General features: G+C 35.5%; 2 protein-coding genes across 3 annotated transcripts in view; one reads left to right on the top strand and one right to left on the bottom strand.

Annotated features, from left to right (window-relative positions):
- LOC127865197 (eukaryotic translation initiation factor 4H-like) overlaps nucleotides 1-16305 on the top strand; it is a 394459-nt gene that overhangs the window by 297719 nt on the left and 80435 nt on the right. The window lies entirely within an intron of this gene.
- The window catches only part of LOC127865189 (mitochondrial sodium/calcium exchanger protein-like), a 42026-nt gene that overhangs the window by 13244 nt on the left and 12477 nt on the right, over nucleotides 1-16305 (bottom strand). The window contains exons 3-8 of one of the 2 annotated variants that reach the window (XM_052405164.1): nucleotides 15563-15615; nucleotides 14034-14091; nucleotides 9452-9563; nucleotides 8320-8487; nucleotides 7605-7694; nucleotides 2560-2607 (exon numbers count right to left, since the gene is read on the bottom strand). In XM_052405164.1, the coding sequence (XP_052261124.1) occupies nucleotides 2560-2607; nucleotides 7605-7694; nucleotides 8320-8487; nucleotides 9452-9563; nucleotides 14034-14091; nucleotides 15563-15615 (529 nt within the window). The remainder of the gene's footprint in view (nucleotides 1-2559; nucleotides 2608-7604; nucleotides 7695-8319; nucleotides 8488-9451; nucleotides 9564-14033; nucleotides 14092-15562; nucleotides 15616-16305) is intronic. The other variant, XM_052405165.1, reaches the window with a different exon arrangement.

The raw sequence follows: 16305 nt of genomic DNA, 5'->3' as shown, positions 1-16305 counted from the left end.
AAATTCTCAAGATGCCCGAGGCGTGAAAATAACAATACCTAGTCAGCACAGCGAGTGCGGTGTCGCACATTTTGCTCGCGCAATTATCGATAATCGGATTAAACATACCATAAAGGTGTCAAGTCGTTACCGTGTTATGGGAGTCCGATTTAGTAATGTAAAACAAACTGTGAATGTCTATAATAGACGTGCGGTAACACCAAGAAGTGATTGACTCGATCGTTTTATTAATTATTTATTATCGCCTATGATAAACAATTTAATTAAAAAATTAATGCATGCCGTTGCGACGATCACTTTTTTGTGATCTTCTCGGGTATTTTAAAAGATCTTATAGCCATGTTTTTAACGCTGAAATGGTTGTTTGTTTGTATGTCAGATAAACTGTTAGAAATATGACTGTTAAATATCCATCCATCTGTATGCAAATTCATTCATTGCCGTTTACTAATTTCGAACCCATCTAAAATGTCGCAGCCTCCAGCTTAACGCAGACGCGTAGAGCTTACGTTAGAGTAAGGAGTTAGGAACATTGCAGAAAATACGATCGTAATAGAGAAATGTGCTTTCAAGCAGAGAGTGATCTTGGATTTTTTCGTGAACTCGTAAACTTCAAGAATTAGTAGGTTTTGAGATTATGAATATCTTAAAAAAGAATTATGACGCTGTTTTTTGCTTGTGTGTATGTTTTATGAAATGTGGTACATGTATGTATTTAATAATAAATCGTTTATCTACAACAATCTTATTTGTGTCGTCACTCGCCTATATGACAAATGCCACGTACGTACATGTATAAAGCACCACACTCACTTTGGGATTAATCAAAACAAGTTGGTATGGATTTTTTTTGCTTTTAATCAATTAAAAACACATTTTTTAAGAATGCAATTAACATCATCAGTACCTGCGTACAGTTATCACATGGTACATGTAAATGTATATGGTTTGTTTTATTTTTATGTGATTCTGTACACAATGCATACCATGTATATTTCGGCAATATGCATACTCTTGGTAAACCGGATCTCTCTGAAAACCAGACGATCAGGCCGGTCCCGAGACCGTCCGGTTTAAAGAGAGTCTACTGTATCTGCATTTTTTTGTAAACACTGGATATCAGATATTATACATTCAAACCATATGTCATAGAAGTATAACTAATCATCAGGTGTACACTCTGGCCTTTTGTGTTGATATGCCAGCAGTGGTACAGTTGTTAAAGTTAATTTGGGTTTGGTTGGATGATATAAATTGGTGACAAGGTTGTAGTTGAATATAAAGCTGATGAAAGAGATGTTATGGTAGTTCAAGGCATGGCTTATGACAGGGTTGTAGTTAAAGGCATAGCTGGTGAAAGAATTGTAATGGTAGTTCAAGGCATGGCTTGTGACAAGGTTGTAGTTGAATATATAACTGGTGAAAGAGATGTGACAGTAGTTCAAGGCATGGCTTGTGACAGGGTTGTAGTTGAAGATATAGCTGGTGAAAGGGATGTACCGGTAACAGTAGTTCAATACATGCCTTGTGACAGGGTTGTAGTTGAAGATATAGCTGGTGAAAAGGATTTAACAGTAGTTTAAGGTATGGCTTGCAACAGGGTTATAGCTTGTGAAAAGGATGTAACAGGAGTTCAAGACATTACTTGTGCCAAGATTGTAGTTGAAGATATAGCTGGTTTAAAGGATGTAACAGAAGTTCAAGCATGGCTTTTAACAGGGTTGTAGTTGAAGATATAGCTGGTGAAAAGGATGCAACAGAAGTTCAAGACATGGCTTGTGACGGATTGAAACTGGTAAAAGGGATGTAATATAAGTTCAAGACATGGTTTGTGACAGGGTTGAATCTGGTGAAAGGGATGTTACTGTGGTTCAAGACATGGCTTGTGACAAGGTTAAATCTGGTGAAAGGGATGTTACAGTGGTTCAAGACATGGCTTGTGACAAGGTTGAATGTGGTGAAAGGGATGTAACAGTGGTTCAAGACATGGCTTATGACAGGATTGAATCTGGTGAAAGGGATGTAACAGGGGTTCAAGACATGGTTTGTGACAAGGTTTAAACTCGTGAAAGGGATGTTACAGGGGTTCAAGACATGGCTTATGACAGGGTTGAATCTGGTGAAAGGGATGTAACAGTGGTTGAAGACATGGCTTGTGACAAGGTTGAAACTGGTGAAAGGGATGTTACAGGGGTTCAAGACATGGCTTATAACAGGGTTGAATCTGGTGAAAGGGATGTTACAGTGGTTAAAGACATGGCTTGTGACAAGGTTGAATCTGGTGAAAGGGATGCTACAGGGGTTCAAGACATGGTTTAAGACAGGGTTGAATCTGGTGAAAGGGATGTAACAGTGGTTCAAGACATGGCTTGTCACAAGGTTTAATCTTGTGAAAGGGATGTTACAGGGGTTCAAGACATGGCTTATGACATGGTTGAATCTGGTGAAAGGGATGTAACAGTGGTTCAAGACATGGCTTGTGACAAGGTTAAATCTGGTGAAAGGGATGTTACAGGGGTTCAAGACATGTTTTATGACTGGGTTGAGACACTATATTACCTGTGTCCAGCTGGCTTATTCTGTTAATACCAGAAGACTCCTGGATACCTGAATAAGGGCACAAAATAAACAATTTAAAAGAACCTGCTTAAATAATGTTCACAAGTGAATATTTTTATTATTTAGGCTGTCAAACAGATTTTGGTAGAAACAGAAAACATCAAGGAAAGTTTTTTAAGCAAAAGATACGAGTTTCAAGCACTTTCAGGAAAAAAAGAATTTCCTGACAAGCAATCGAGTCTTTTTGGGATTTTGTTCTTTGAGCCACCTCTCTTCCTCTAACTGGATTGTTTGTAGCATTTTTACCTTATAAACATTTGTAATTTTTTGGATTAAATTTGTTACAGAAATGAACATTCACAAATGATACTATATTACGTTAATCTCAACTGTAAACAGACTCAGGTCTTCTATAAAGCTTTGAACACTGGACATATGAACTTCATTTTCTCTGATTTTGCACAGTAAATTAAAACAAAATATTGATGGGGTATATTTTGGTGATTTTCTTATACCTTAAAAATCTTATCGTAATCATTTAATAGATTTCCAACACATATGACACCAGTTAACTTTATAATATTGCAGGTATGTATGCAGTTTTCGATTTTATGTGTCACATTTTGGCATTTATGTTTTCATTTTCTTACTGCATTGTTATATTTGATTGAGATTGTTTAAGACACATATTTATTTATTATTAATTCTTGGGCAAGAGAGAGGTTTGGCTAACTTTCAAACCTGCTTAAACATCCAATGCATTTACAGTTCCAATGCGTAAATACGAGTTGTTATTCTTTAATATTTATTACAGTTGCTCTTTTTATTAAAGAAGTAAATAACTATTTTAATGATGTTTCTGGAGTTTCTTTATCTGAACGTAGATGTAAAGTTTGAAAACTCTTACTTCAAAGTGTTGGACATTTAAATTCTGGAACAAATTTTGTGAAATTTAAACTCTTTCATTACTGTAATTTCACAAGACGTTGTATGATTCACTTACCAATTGATTAATTTATGCATGAGGTTGAAGTTTTTTCAGGTTATATACTTTTAATAAAGCCTTCCAAATTTTAAACAAAACAGATTAGGAATACTTTAAATTGATACAGGATTGTATTTCAAACAGGTTATGTAGAACATATGTTCTTTATAACATTTCAATACAAAATTTGAATATTTTAGCAAAAAAAATACATATTACATATAATAGGGCAGACACTTGATATCAAAGTTAAGTTTTTTTAATATTTGGTCATTCTAGTTTTCAAATATTTGATATTTTGATATTAAATATAAATATATGTAAACAAGATATGAAAGTTTATTTAAAATCTTTTCATATAAATGCAACAAACATACAGGTACTGTGAGAAAAACATGCAACATGTTGTATTCAAAATTTAAAATATATCAAAGCATGTTTTAATTGAAATTAATCATGCTTTATACTCTTGATAATAGATCTTTAAAAGAACAGATTTAAACAAGAGATGTGTTTGTCAGAAACACAATGCCCCCTAATGTGCAGCTTTTTTTTTTACCTTTGACCTTGAAGGATGACCTTGACCTTTCACCACTCAAAATGTGCAGCTCCATGAGATACACATGCATGCCAAATATGAAGTTGCTATGTTCAATATTTCAAAAGTTATTGCAAAACTTTACTGTAGGTTAAACAGATTTGGTGTTTTTTTTACCCTTGACCTTGAAAGATAACCTTGACTTTTCACCACTCAAAATGTGCAGCTCCATTAGATACACATGCATGCCAAATATGAAGTTGCTATGTTCAATATTTCAAAAGTTATTGCAAAACTTTACTGTAGGTTAAAACAAGAGGGCCAAGATGGCCCTAGTTCGCTCACCTGAGAGGAGTCAGTTCATTCAATCTTTACCAAATGTCAAACTTGACCTAGATATTGTCCAGACAAACATCCTGGTCAAGTTTCATCATTATTTCATCTGCGAGTCATGATCAATGTACCGATGAAGTTTCATGATCCTAGGTGTAAGCATTCTTGAGTTATCATCCGGAAACCATTTTTCTAAGTTGAGTCACCGTGACCTTGACAGCCATTGTGTGAATACGTTTTTTGGCACTGTGACCTTGACCTTTGAACTAGTGACCTGATAATCAATAGGGGTCATCTGCGAGTCATGATCAATATACCTATGAAGTTTCATGAACCTAGGCATAAGCATTTTTGAGTTATCATCCAAACCCATTTTACTATTTCAGGTCACTGTGACCTTGACCTTTGACCAAGTGACCTGAAAATCAATTGGGGTCATCTGCGAGTCATGATCATTGTACCTATGAAGTTTCATGGTCCTAGGCATAAGCGTTCTTGAGTAAGCATCCAGAAACCATTTTACTATAACAGGTCACCGTGACCTTGACCTTTGACCTAGTGACCTGAAAATCAATAGGGGTCATCTTCGAGTCATGATCAATGTACCTATGAAGTTTCATGATCCTAGGCATAAGCGTTCTTGAGTTATCATCTGGAAACCATTTTACTATTTCAGGTCACCGTGACCTTGACCTTTAACCTAGTGACCTGAAAATCTATAGGGGTCATCTACGAATCATGATCAATTTACCTATGAAGTTTCATGATCCTAGGCCTAAGCATTCTCGAGTTATCATCCGGAAACCATTTTACTATTTCGGGTCATCGTGACCATGACCTTTGACCTAGTGACCGGAAAATCATTAGGGGTCATCTACCAGTTATGATCAATGTACCTATAAAGTTTCATGATCCTGGGCCTTAGCGTTCTTGAGTTATCATCCGGAAACCATTTTACTATTTCGGGTCATCGTGACCTTGACCTTTGACATAGTGACTTGAAAATCAATAGGGGTTATCTGCGAGTCATGATCAATGTATCTATGAAGTTTCATGATCCTAGGCATAAGCGTTCTTGAGTTATCATCCGGAAACCATTTTACTGCTTTGGGTCACCGTGACCTTGACCTTTGACCTAGTGACCTGAAAATCAATAGGGGTCATCTGCGAGTCATGATTAATGTATCTATGAAGTTTCATGATCCTAGGCAAACGTGTTCTTGAGTAATCATCCGGAAACCATCTGGTGGACAACGGACCGACATGAGCAAAACAATATATCCCCTCTTCTTCGAAAGGGGAGGAGGGGGGATAATGAGAAAACTGCCCCCCTCCCAGCAGCCATGTTATTCAATTGACCGGAACCATTTTTTAACTCAACTTTCGTATCAAGGAAACAAATGATCTGAGCAAGTTTCATGAAAAAATGTGACTTCTACTGTATTCACATGTTTTCACTATATACATGTACATATAGAGAAAAATGCCCCGCTCACTGGCAGCCATGTTTTTTCACCGATCCCGACCATTTTCAAACTCGTCCGAGATATCAATAAAATAAATATTTTGACCAACTTTCATGATGATTGGGCAAAAATTGTGCCTTCTAGAGTGTTTACAAGGTTTCTCTAAAGTCAAATAGGGAAAACTGCCACTTCATACATATAGAGAAAAATGTCCCACCCACTTGCGGCCATGTTTTTCCTCCGCTCTTGACCATTTTCGAACTCGTCCGAGACATCAATTGAACCAATGTTTTGACCAACTTTCATGATGATTGGGCAAAAATTGTGCTTTCTAGAGTGTTTACAAGGTTTCTCTAAAGCCAAATAAGGAAAACTGCCCCGCCCACAGGCGGCCATGTTTTTTAACCGGATCTAAACCACTTTTGAAATCAACCAAGATATCATTAAGACAAACATTTTGACAAAGTTACATGAAGATTGGGCATAAAATGTGTTTTCTACAGTGTTTACAAGGTTTTTCTTTTTTTTGACCTAGTGACCTAGTTTTTAACCCGGTTTCAAACTCGGCCGAGATTTCATTGGGACAAAGCTTTTGACCAAGTTTCATGAAGATGGGACAAGAAATGTGGCCTCTAGAGTGTTTACGAGCAAATGTTAACGGACGGACGGACATACAACGAACAAAGACCGGTCACAAAAGCTCACCTGAGCAATCAGGTGAGCTAAAAAAAATTTATTTGTTTACCTTTGACCTTGAAGGATGACCTTGACCTTTCACCACTCAAAATGTGCAGCTCCATGAGATACACATGCATGCCAAATATGAAGTTGCTATGTTCAATATTTCAAAAGTTATTGCAAAACTTTACTGTAAGGTTAAAGTTTTGGAACAGAATGACAGACAGAAAGACAGACAGGCCAAAAACAATATACCCCCGATCTATCGATCCGGGGGCATAAAAGCTCACAACTTCCCTTAACCCAATACTATGGTGATAAATAGATTCTGACACCTATCCTATGTCACCTATATCATATGTTACCTATATCCTATGTCATCTATCATATGTCACAAATTCTTTGTCACCTATCCTATGTCACCTATCCTTTGTCACATATTCTTTGTCACCTTTCCTTTGTCCTCTATCCTATGTCACCTATCCTTTGTCATTTACCCTATGTTATCTATCCAATGTCACCTATCATATGTCACCTATCCAATGTCACCTATCCAATGTCACCTATCATTTGTCACCTATCCAATGTCACCTATCCTATGTCACCTATCCAATGTCACCTATCCAATGTCACCTATCATTTGTCACCTATCCAATGTCACCTATCCTATGTCACCTATCCAATGTCACCTATCATTTGTCACCTATCCAATGTCACCTATCCAATGTCATCTATCCTATGTCACCTATCCTATGTCACCTATCCAATGTCACCTATCCAATGTCATCTATCCTATGTCACCTATCCTATGTCACCTATTATATGTCATCTATCATATGCAACCAATCCAATGTCACCTATCCAATGTCATCTATCCTATGTCACCTATTATATGTCATCTATCCTATGTCACCTATTATATGTCATCTATCCTATGTCACCTATCCTATGTCACCTATTCAATGTCATCTATCCTATGTAACCAATCCTATGTCCATTTGAAGTCCTAAATTAAAATGAGAATTATGGCGCACCAGACCCTTACTCTGAGAATTCAACCTGGTTCTTTGACGGGTGTAGATATATCGCCCAATCACAACTGTCAGCACATAGACGACATACAGCAGAATGAAACCTGAAATAAACAGCACAGAGACACCCATGAACTCACAGTTCACAGAGGCAAGCACAGAAGCAAATATTTCTGTAATATACTTTAATCTAAAGAGAGGTCCATAATGACATTACTTTCACTCATATGACTTTTCAATATAAGGTCTTGATACTAGAGTGTTTGTATGATTTTTATTCAAGGCCATGTATTTCTGCAAAGCAGAATCATTTTTTGATGGGTCATGACATCATATTAAGATCAAAGTTTTACAAGTAGAGTGCTCACGAGTTTTTTCTTCACAAAAACATGGTCTTGAATACACATTGTCCAATTTAAAAAGAGTATCAGTATATCAGTAAGCAAGTTTAAGACATTTTGGTAAGAATGTCAATTTACTCATTGCTGCAAAAAAACTACTGTCAAAAGTCCTGAGCAATAGTGAGAACATGACTGAGTATGCATGTCATTAAGCAAATATGTACAAGTTCTGTACATTATAACCTGATATATACATGTTTGTCAATTAAACAATGTTTAATTTAACCTTTCAAAACAAAAATGTACCTTCAAAAAGTTGTTTCAGTTAATTATATCAGCAAAATTTTCAAATAAATGATTCTTTGCTGAATTTGCATACATACTGTACCTATTGCTTCCATTTTGGTGATCTTTTTGTCCCAGAGGACTACAAAGGTCCAGAAGACTGCTGCCAAGAAGAAGACCATGTCTCGCAGAAATGGCCGCTGCATAGCGTCAAATGGGTGGATGATGGCTATAGTCCCAGCTACCACTGTACTCACAAACACACCAGCACCTGTAACAGTGATAAATTGACACCTGCAATTACTGCATTCACAACCAATTATGCACCTGTAATACAGAGATCAACTGACATGAAACATACATGTACCTAGCATTTGTACCATAATAATCTACTGAAGCAAGTTCAGAATGTGACCAACTTATGTTTGCCAAACAATATAAACCACTAGCTATCACTGTAAAAAAGGAATATTTATATCAGACATTTCACCAATCCTGGCTGTTATAATGTGGTTATTAAACATGGCATATTTTTTAGCTGTGACTTTGAACATGGTATGTGTTCATCAATCAATGCACCGCTGCTAGTTGTTACTGCGAAAAAAGAATTTGCTAACAAAGCAAAGCACCTATTTTTGTTATGAACCTAAATAGGGAATATGCTTACCAACAAATGCACTCCTGCTCATTAATATGATCGTAAACAGGGAATGTGCATGCCAAACAAGGCACCTATGATTGTTATAACTGTGAATGTCTTTACAAAAAAAGGCTAAATTTATTGTTATAACTGAAAAACAGGGTATATAATAACCCAACAAGCAACAATAATTGAGTGTTGTAATGGCAGAAAAGGAAGGTGCTTACCAAACAAGGCATCAGCTCTTGTTATCTGCACATATTGTAGCAGTGACTGTGAATAATGTGCATATAACAAACAAGGCAAAGATGGTAACTGTGACTATGAACAAGGAAGAGCATACCAACCAAGGAACCAATGCTGGAACGGACTGTTAAACAAGGTATATGCTTACCAAACAAGGCACTAATGATTGTTGTGACTGCAAATAGGAATGTGCATTCCACCGGAAAACAATGAATGTATTGACTGTATACAAGGCATGTTCTTACCAAACATGGCAACAATGCTTGTTGTGACTGTATACACAGGGTATTTGCTTACCAAACAAGGCATTAATGATTGTTGTGACTGTGAACACAGGGTATATGCTTACCAAACAAGGCACCGATGGCCAGGCTAGCATCACCATTCTTGGCATTTCCTATGGCAGCAATGGCGGAGAATATATCAGGAGCACCATTCCCGAATGCCAAGAATGTCACACCATAATCAGCAGTTAAAGCTATCTCAATACTTTTGTTACATACTATATATTATATAAAACAAGAAATGAGTCAAAAGGACAATGATGCCCCTTAATTGTTTGACTGGACACAAATTAAGTGTTGCTTGCCACACAATATTAGAAGTTTATACACAATTTATGTAGCAGTCCTTTGCAAATGTTACTACATATAAAGCTTATTACAGGTAAGACAAATAAAACTTAAAACAAACACCATAGTTGGTGCATTGAGCATGTATTGACTTTTCTTGATAAAGTTTGCCCAGTCACAGTTTTACAGTCACATGAACATTTACTGTAACAAATACCATATAAGGACAATGCACAACCTTCATTTGTCCTTTATGGCCTGGACCTTGGAGCAACCTTAAAGGTTGTTTCATGCAACACATCATCAAGACAAAATTATTATTTGTTCCAATTCATATTCAATTTCAATGATGCACTCAAATATTTTTTAATTAACTTTGAAGTACCACCATTTACAGCAATTTTATGGGCAAGACATGAGAATGTACTTGGAATAAATGGATAAAAGGAATATGCAAACAAGAGTGCCAAACTGTCACAAGATACGCCCGTTCGAAGGTTTTGGACACCATGCTCAATGCTTGAAATGCACTAAGTGACCTCGAGACCTAGTTATTGACCCGGCATGACCCATATTTAAACTTGACCTAGATATCATTTAGATGTAACATCTGACTAAATTTGGTGAAGATCAGATGAAAACTACTTCAATTAGAGAGCAGACACCATGCTAAATGCTTGAAAGACACTATGTGACCTCGTGACCTCGTTTTTGACCCGGCATGACCCATACTCGAACTTGACCTACATATCATCTAGACACAGCGTCTGACCAAATTAGGTGATGAAGATCAGAGGAAAACTTCTTCAATTAGAGAGCGGACACCATGCTAAATGCTTGAAATGCACTAAGTAACCTCGTGACCTAGTTTTTGACCCGGCATGACCCATATTTGAACTTGACCTACATATCATCTAGACACAATTTCTGACCAAATTTGGTGAAGATCGGGTGAAAACTACTTCAATTAGAGAGCGGACACCATGCTTAATCCTTGAAATGCACTAAGTGACCCTGTGACCTAGTTTTTGACCCGGCATGACCCATATTTGAACTTGACCTAGATATTGTCTAGACACAACTTCTGACCACAATTGGTAAAGATCGGATGAAAACTATTTGAATAAGAGAGCGGACACTGCTGTGGACGCCGCCCGTCCGCCGCCCGCCAAGTTGAAACTATAATACGTCCCGTTTTTAAAAACGGGCATATAAAAACTACAATTGTCAACTATGATCATGATTGTATAGCAGGTAAATGTTTGTTGAATGATACAAAGTCTTGATATGATGACCATTCCAGCCAAATAAGTTCGAAATCGCATTGTTAATAACAAATGTATTGCTTGAGACAAACTTGAATCTTCACCATAATAAGAAAAAAAAACACTCTAAGTGTACACTGCGACCTTGAAATTGATGAAGGTGACATATATTTGTTCATGCAACACATCTTCTTGATTTTATAATCATTTGTTTTAATAAAAAAAAAATTATATGATGATAATTTGTTCTCACTTCTTTCATAATCCCATAATGCACAACTAAGTTCTTTGGCAGACACAAACATGTTCTTTCACCATAATTATTATGTATACACATAAATAAAAAAAATCTCCAAAGTCACTGAGACCTCATTCTTGTAGTCAGCCACATGCTTTTGAACGCCACATCTTTTTATGATGATCATTTGTGCCAATTTATTTTAAATTCGTATTATGTACAACACAGTCATGTGCCATATACAATATATCCCACTGTTCCCACACAAACACAGACAGTGGTATCATGATATGCCCCTACGCCATTATCATATCATGGCATTAAAATAATACAAATCCATTATATTTGCTTCTTTTTGCAGAATGACTGTAAACTGTGAGTATGAACAAGTTTAATTTCCTTAAAAATGTGTAAAAGTAGATTCTAAGATTCCTAATGTCAAGTAAAATGTGAGCAATGACACTTCATGATAAAAACTTGAACTAACCATTGGTTTGATTTGATTATTACTGAACAGTATCAAATCTTTTTTTATTCAAGCCCACTCATGCAGTTTTCAAATCAGAATAATTTAGTTTATATGTTAGTCTCTTCTTTAGTTTTCACTATTGTTGTAACAATATATTTATGTATTCCAGTATTAAGATATTTCAGTAATATAGTGTGATATATTAATCATGTACTGTTTTTTGTGATTATATGCGCTTTTTCCTTTTTTTTAAGGTTTGTTTATTAGCTAGATAACCATAATTCTTAATGGTTAACAATTATTCTTATTAAAAATGGCCTTTGTCACTGCTGAGACACATGTGCACATTTTACAAATTTTCACAATTTATTATTGTTCATAACAAGCAAATTCGTTGAATTGATATCCCCCGCCAATATGCTTATGGACACAAAAGTGTTATATTTCACACTCAAAAAAAATATTTTTTCAAGATAAAAAGGGCCATAACTACTTTATTATCCAATGGTGTACAATGCCATTTGGCATGCATCATCCTCTTATCCATATATATACTCATGCCAAGTTTTAATGAAATCCACCAATGCACTTCCAAGATATGGCTCCAGACACAAAAAAGCATTTTTCCAAGATACAAAGGGCCATAAATCTGTTATTAACAGATGGTGTACAATGCCATTAGGGGTGCATCATCCTCTTATCGATATATATACTCATACCAAGTTTCATTGAAATCCGCCAAAGCACTTCCAAGATATGGCTCCGGACACAAAAGTGTTGGATGGACGGACTGACGGAAAGACGGACGGACAACACCAAAACAATATCCCTCTGCCTATGGCAGGGGATAATAAGTTATACATGGTTTTCTGTCAATGTGCATTGAAAGTTTCAAATGTTGAATTTAGTCTAAAATTTGAAAAATTCTCATACTATATTTAGAAATGCTTCCGTAGTGTTGTTTCTGGTTTAGTCTCAGTACAACTTATGACTCTTCACAAAATGATGTGGTTGCAATAGTACTCATATATTGACTATAATTAAAACAAGATGGACCACAATGGCCTTAGATAACTAACATGTGTCATGTTTTAAAATATTATGTTGTTGATAAAATTATTATTAATTATGACTCCTGCGGCAAGGCCAGTTTGACTCAAGCAACATCATTTGATAAACTTAGAAGAGGACCAGCATAAAATGTTACAAGCCAAATAGTAAAACAGGCTTTTATGACTTTTTGCTGTATAGGACTATATAAAACTTTTAACAGGGCATGAGCAAATTTGACCCTGAGGGCTAAATTTGAATAAACTTAGCAAGAGGACCATTATTTAATGTTATATGTATTACAAGGCTGTGTCTTGAGAATAATTATGTATTACAAGGCTGTGTCTTGAGAATAATTATGTATTACAAGGCTGTGTCTTGAGAAAAATTATGTATTACAAGGCTGTGTCTTGAGAATAATTATGTATTACAAGGCTGTGTCTTGAGAATAATTATGTATTACAAGGCTGTGTCTTGAGAATAATTATGTATTACAAGGCTGTGTCTTGAGAATAATTATGTATTACAAGGCTGTGTCTTGAGAATAATTATGTATTACAAGGCTGTGTCTTGAGAATAATACTTTAAAGTTATTTTGCCATATTGTTACATCCAAAATTTTGACATTACTTAGTTTTGATGGTACGTATTCTATACATGACATTACTTAGTTTTGATGGTACGTATTCTATACATGACATTACTTAGTTTTGATGGTACGTATTCTATACATGACAATACTTAGTTTTGATGGTACATATTCTATACATGACAATACTTAGTTTTGATGGTACGTATTCTATACATGACAATACTTAGTTTTGATGGTACATATTCTATACATGACAATACTTAGTTTTGATGGTACGTATTCTATACATAAAGACTGACGCACAGTCTTCCTATCCACGGACGTTGTGGGATCATTAAATTAAGGTTGTAATGTCGATATTACAATAAACAACTTGAATTGACGGCTTTCTTTGCTTAGAGGAATTTATGACCATTGTCTGAATTTTTTATTTTTTATTTGTTTCCATAGCAACCAGAATTTTTGAAGTATGGAACAAAATGAAATGACCTGCATAATCTCCATATTGTCATCTATGCATATTTTAAGTTTCATGAAAAAAATATAAAGAACTTTTAAAGTTATGGCAGGATCCAGAAAAGTGTTACAGACTGACTGACTGACTGACATACTGACGGACACAGAGAGCACAAACCATAAGTTCCCTCCAGTTTCACCGGTAGGGGACAACAAATCATGACCCAAGTAAAAAAGTTAAGAGAAGGGTTCTAAGTATCCAGAGATAAGACATTATACAAAAGGATATTGCTACATTGTGGCTCAGCCTCAATGTGTCTGATATCACCGACAGCGCAGGGCAGAAACTGAAAAATAAAAATGATAAAATGTCCAATCCAAGCCGATTCTAAAATTAAATAGCATCAACCATCTTACATGAGAAAAATCTAAGGTATTAAATAATGAAACAATAACTTTTCTCCAAGCAAATGATGTTAAAACAATTTCTGCTAACAATTAAATTTGGCGTTAACTAGTATCTTGTTGCCTTGTACAGACAACTGGTTGATAATTTACCAATAGACAGGGATTTACAGTCAATCCGTGGGGTTATGCACAATTTGCTTTTATTGACCAATACTAGTGAGCCTCTATCTGGAAAAACGTTTTTATTGCATGTGCGTTAAGTGTGCAGTTGTAACAGGCTTATCAGGGACAACACTTTCTGCCTATAGTGGATTTTCGCTAAGAAGAGACTCCCTTTAAAAAAAAAAACTACAAAAGCGGAAAATGTTGCCCCTGAACTGCCTACGCTGGCTTATCTGTGTCTACGCTTAATTTACATGCATTGCAGCTGGTCTTCTCAGAGCCATGCTCAAGTATAATCCCTTGATTAGTCTACTCAAGTATTCATGGGGAACTACCGTAATTACTCAAAGTTTTCGGACACCCACTTTTTAAGCAAAAATAATTATTTTTCGTGACTCTTAATTTTCGGACACACGAGTTTTCGTCCATAATTAATGTCTCTAAGTTTTCGGACAGTACATTTTACAGCGCTATTTTACCAAATTTCGGTCCTGTTTTCGATATCTAATGACACTTTGATCATGGGGTTTTACAACCAGATTAACATCATAAAACATGGCAGGTGCATGCCTTAGGGCAACGGACCATTACATTTGCGTTATTGGGTAAATAACCGTGTAAACCGGTATAAAACAATGGTTTCTCCCGATAGCTTAAGCGTTATGACCAAGGGTAGCGCCAATTAAAAATTCAATTATCTACCGCAATGGTACTACCCCTTCTCAGTAAAATAACTGTGACAAATAACAAACGCTTCACCGTGTGATACACCCTATTGCAAGTTTTACGAACAATGGAAGGTGTTAGACAACAACTATCGGAAATGAACAAACAAAGAATTCATTGCTTTTATTGTTGTGTTAATTACAGGTTCATACTAGCGAGTATCGGTACATCACATGCTCATCTTTGAACTCGTTGGTCAAAGTACAACCTTGTAGTAACTTTCTGTCAAATTAATTAAGCATTTAAAATTATTTAAAATGCAGTGCAAACATATATAACTGTAATTTATACTATACGGCATGGTATTTTACAAGCGTGTGCTATAACCGGTAGTCGTTGATAAAATTGACGTTATTTTCGGACACTTAAATTTTCGACTCTAAGTTTTCGGACACCTGTATTTTGTGAATATTTTTAGTATCTAAGTTTTCGGACACGAACAAAAATAATTATTTTTAAGTGTCCGAAAACATAGAGTAATTACGGTATGTATTTGTCAAATAAATTGCTAGCATTACTTACAAGTCATCAGCGGTGACTGCTAGACCAATAAATAGGAACATCAGCCATAGAACCTGTCAGGAGAAATAATGTGTTGGTAAGGAGAAATATTTGCATAGCAACCAACAACAAGATCACTTCTCAGTATAATCTTTGCACAGAATAGTTCAGTTTCCTTCTTGAATTTAAAGAAGCTCTGCAATAAACATTATATGAACATCTAACTTCAATATCATTACGATCTTTTTACATCATCTTATTTAAGGCTGAAAAAAATCATTACATAATCAAGATCCAAAGTAATTTTCTTTGTACAACATGGACTATGACATAATGTTTGTGTGATTCACTTGTATTTGAATTGTACAACATGGGCTATGACATAATGTTTGTGTGATTCACTTGTATCTGAATTGTACAACATGGACTATGACATAATGTGTGTGTGATTCACTTGTATCTGAATTGTACAACATGGACTATGACATAATGTTTGTGTGATTCACTTGTATTTGAATTGTACAACATGGACTATGACATAATGTTTGTGTGATTCACTTGTATCAAAATTGTACAACATGGACTATGACATAATGTGTGTGTGATTCACTTGTATCAAAATTGTACAACATGGACTATGACATAATGTTTGTGTGATTCACTTGTATTTTCATTGTACAACATGGACTATGACATAATGTTTGTGTGATTCACTTGTATTTGAATTGTTATTTGATAAATATCATGTATATAACATACAAAAA

This window comes from Dreissena polymorpha, chromosome 1 (assembly GCF_020536995.1).
Source record: "Dreissena polymorpha isolate Duluth1 chromosome 1, UMN_Dpol_1.0, whole genome shotgun sequence".
In the NCBI taxonomy this organism is placed as follows: Eukaryota; Metazoa; Mollusca; class Bivalvia; order Myida; family Dreissenidae; genus Dreissena; species Dreissena polymorpha.
This window is presented reverse-complemented; position numbering and strand designations above follow the sequence as displayed.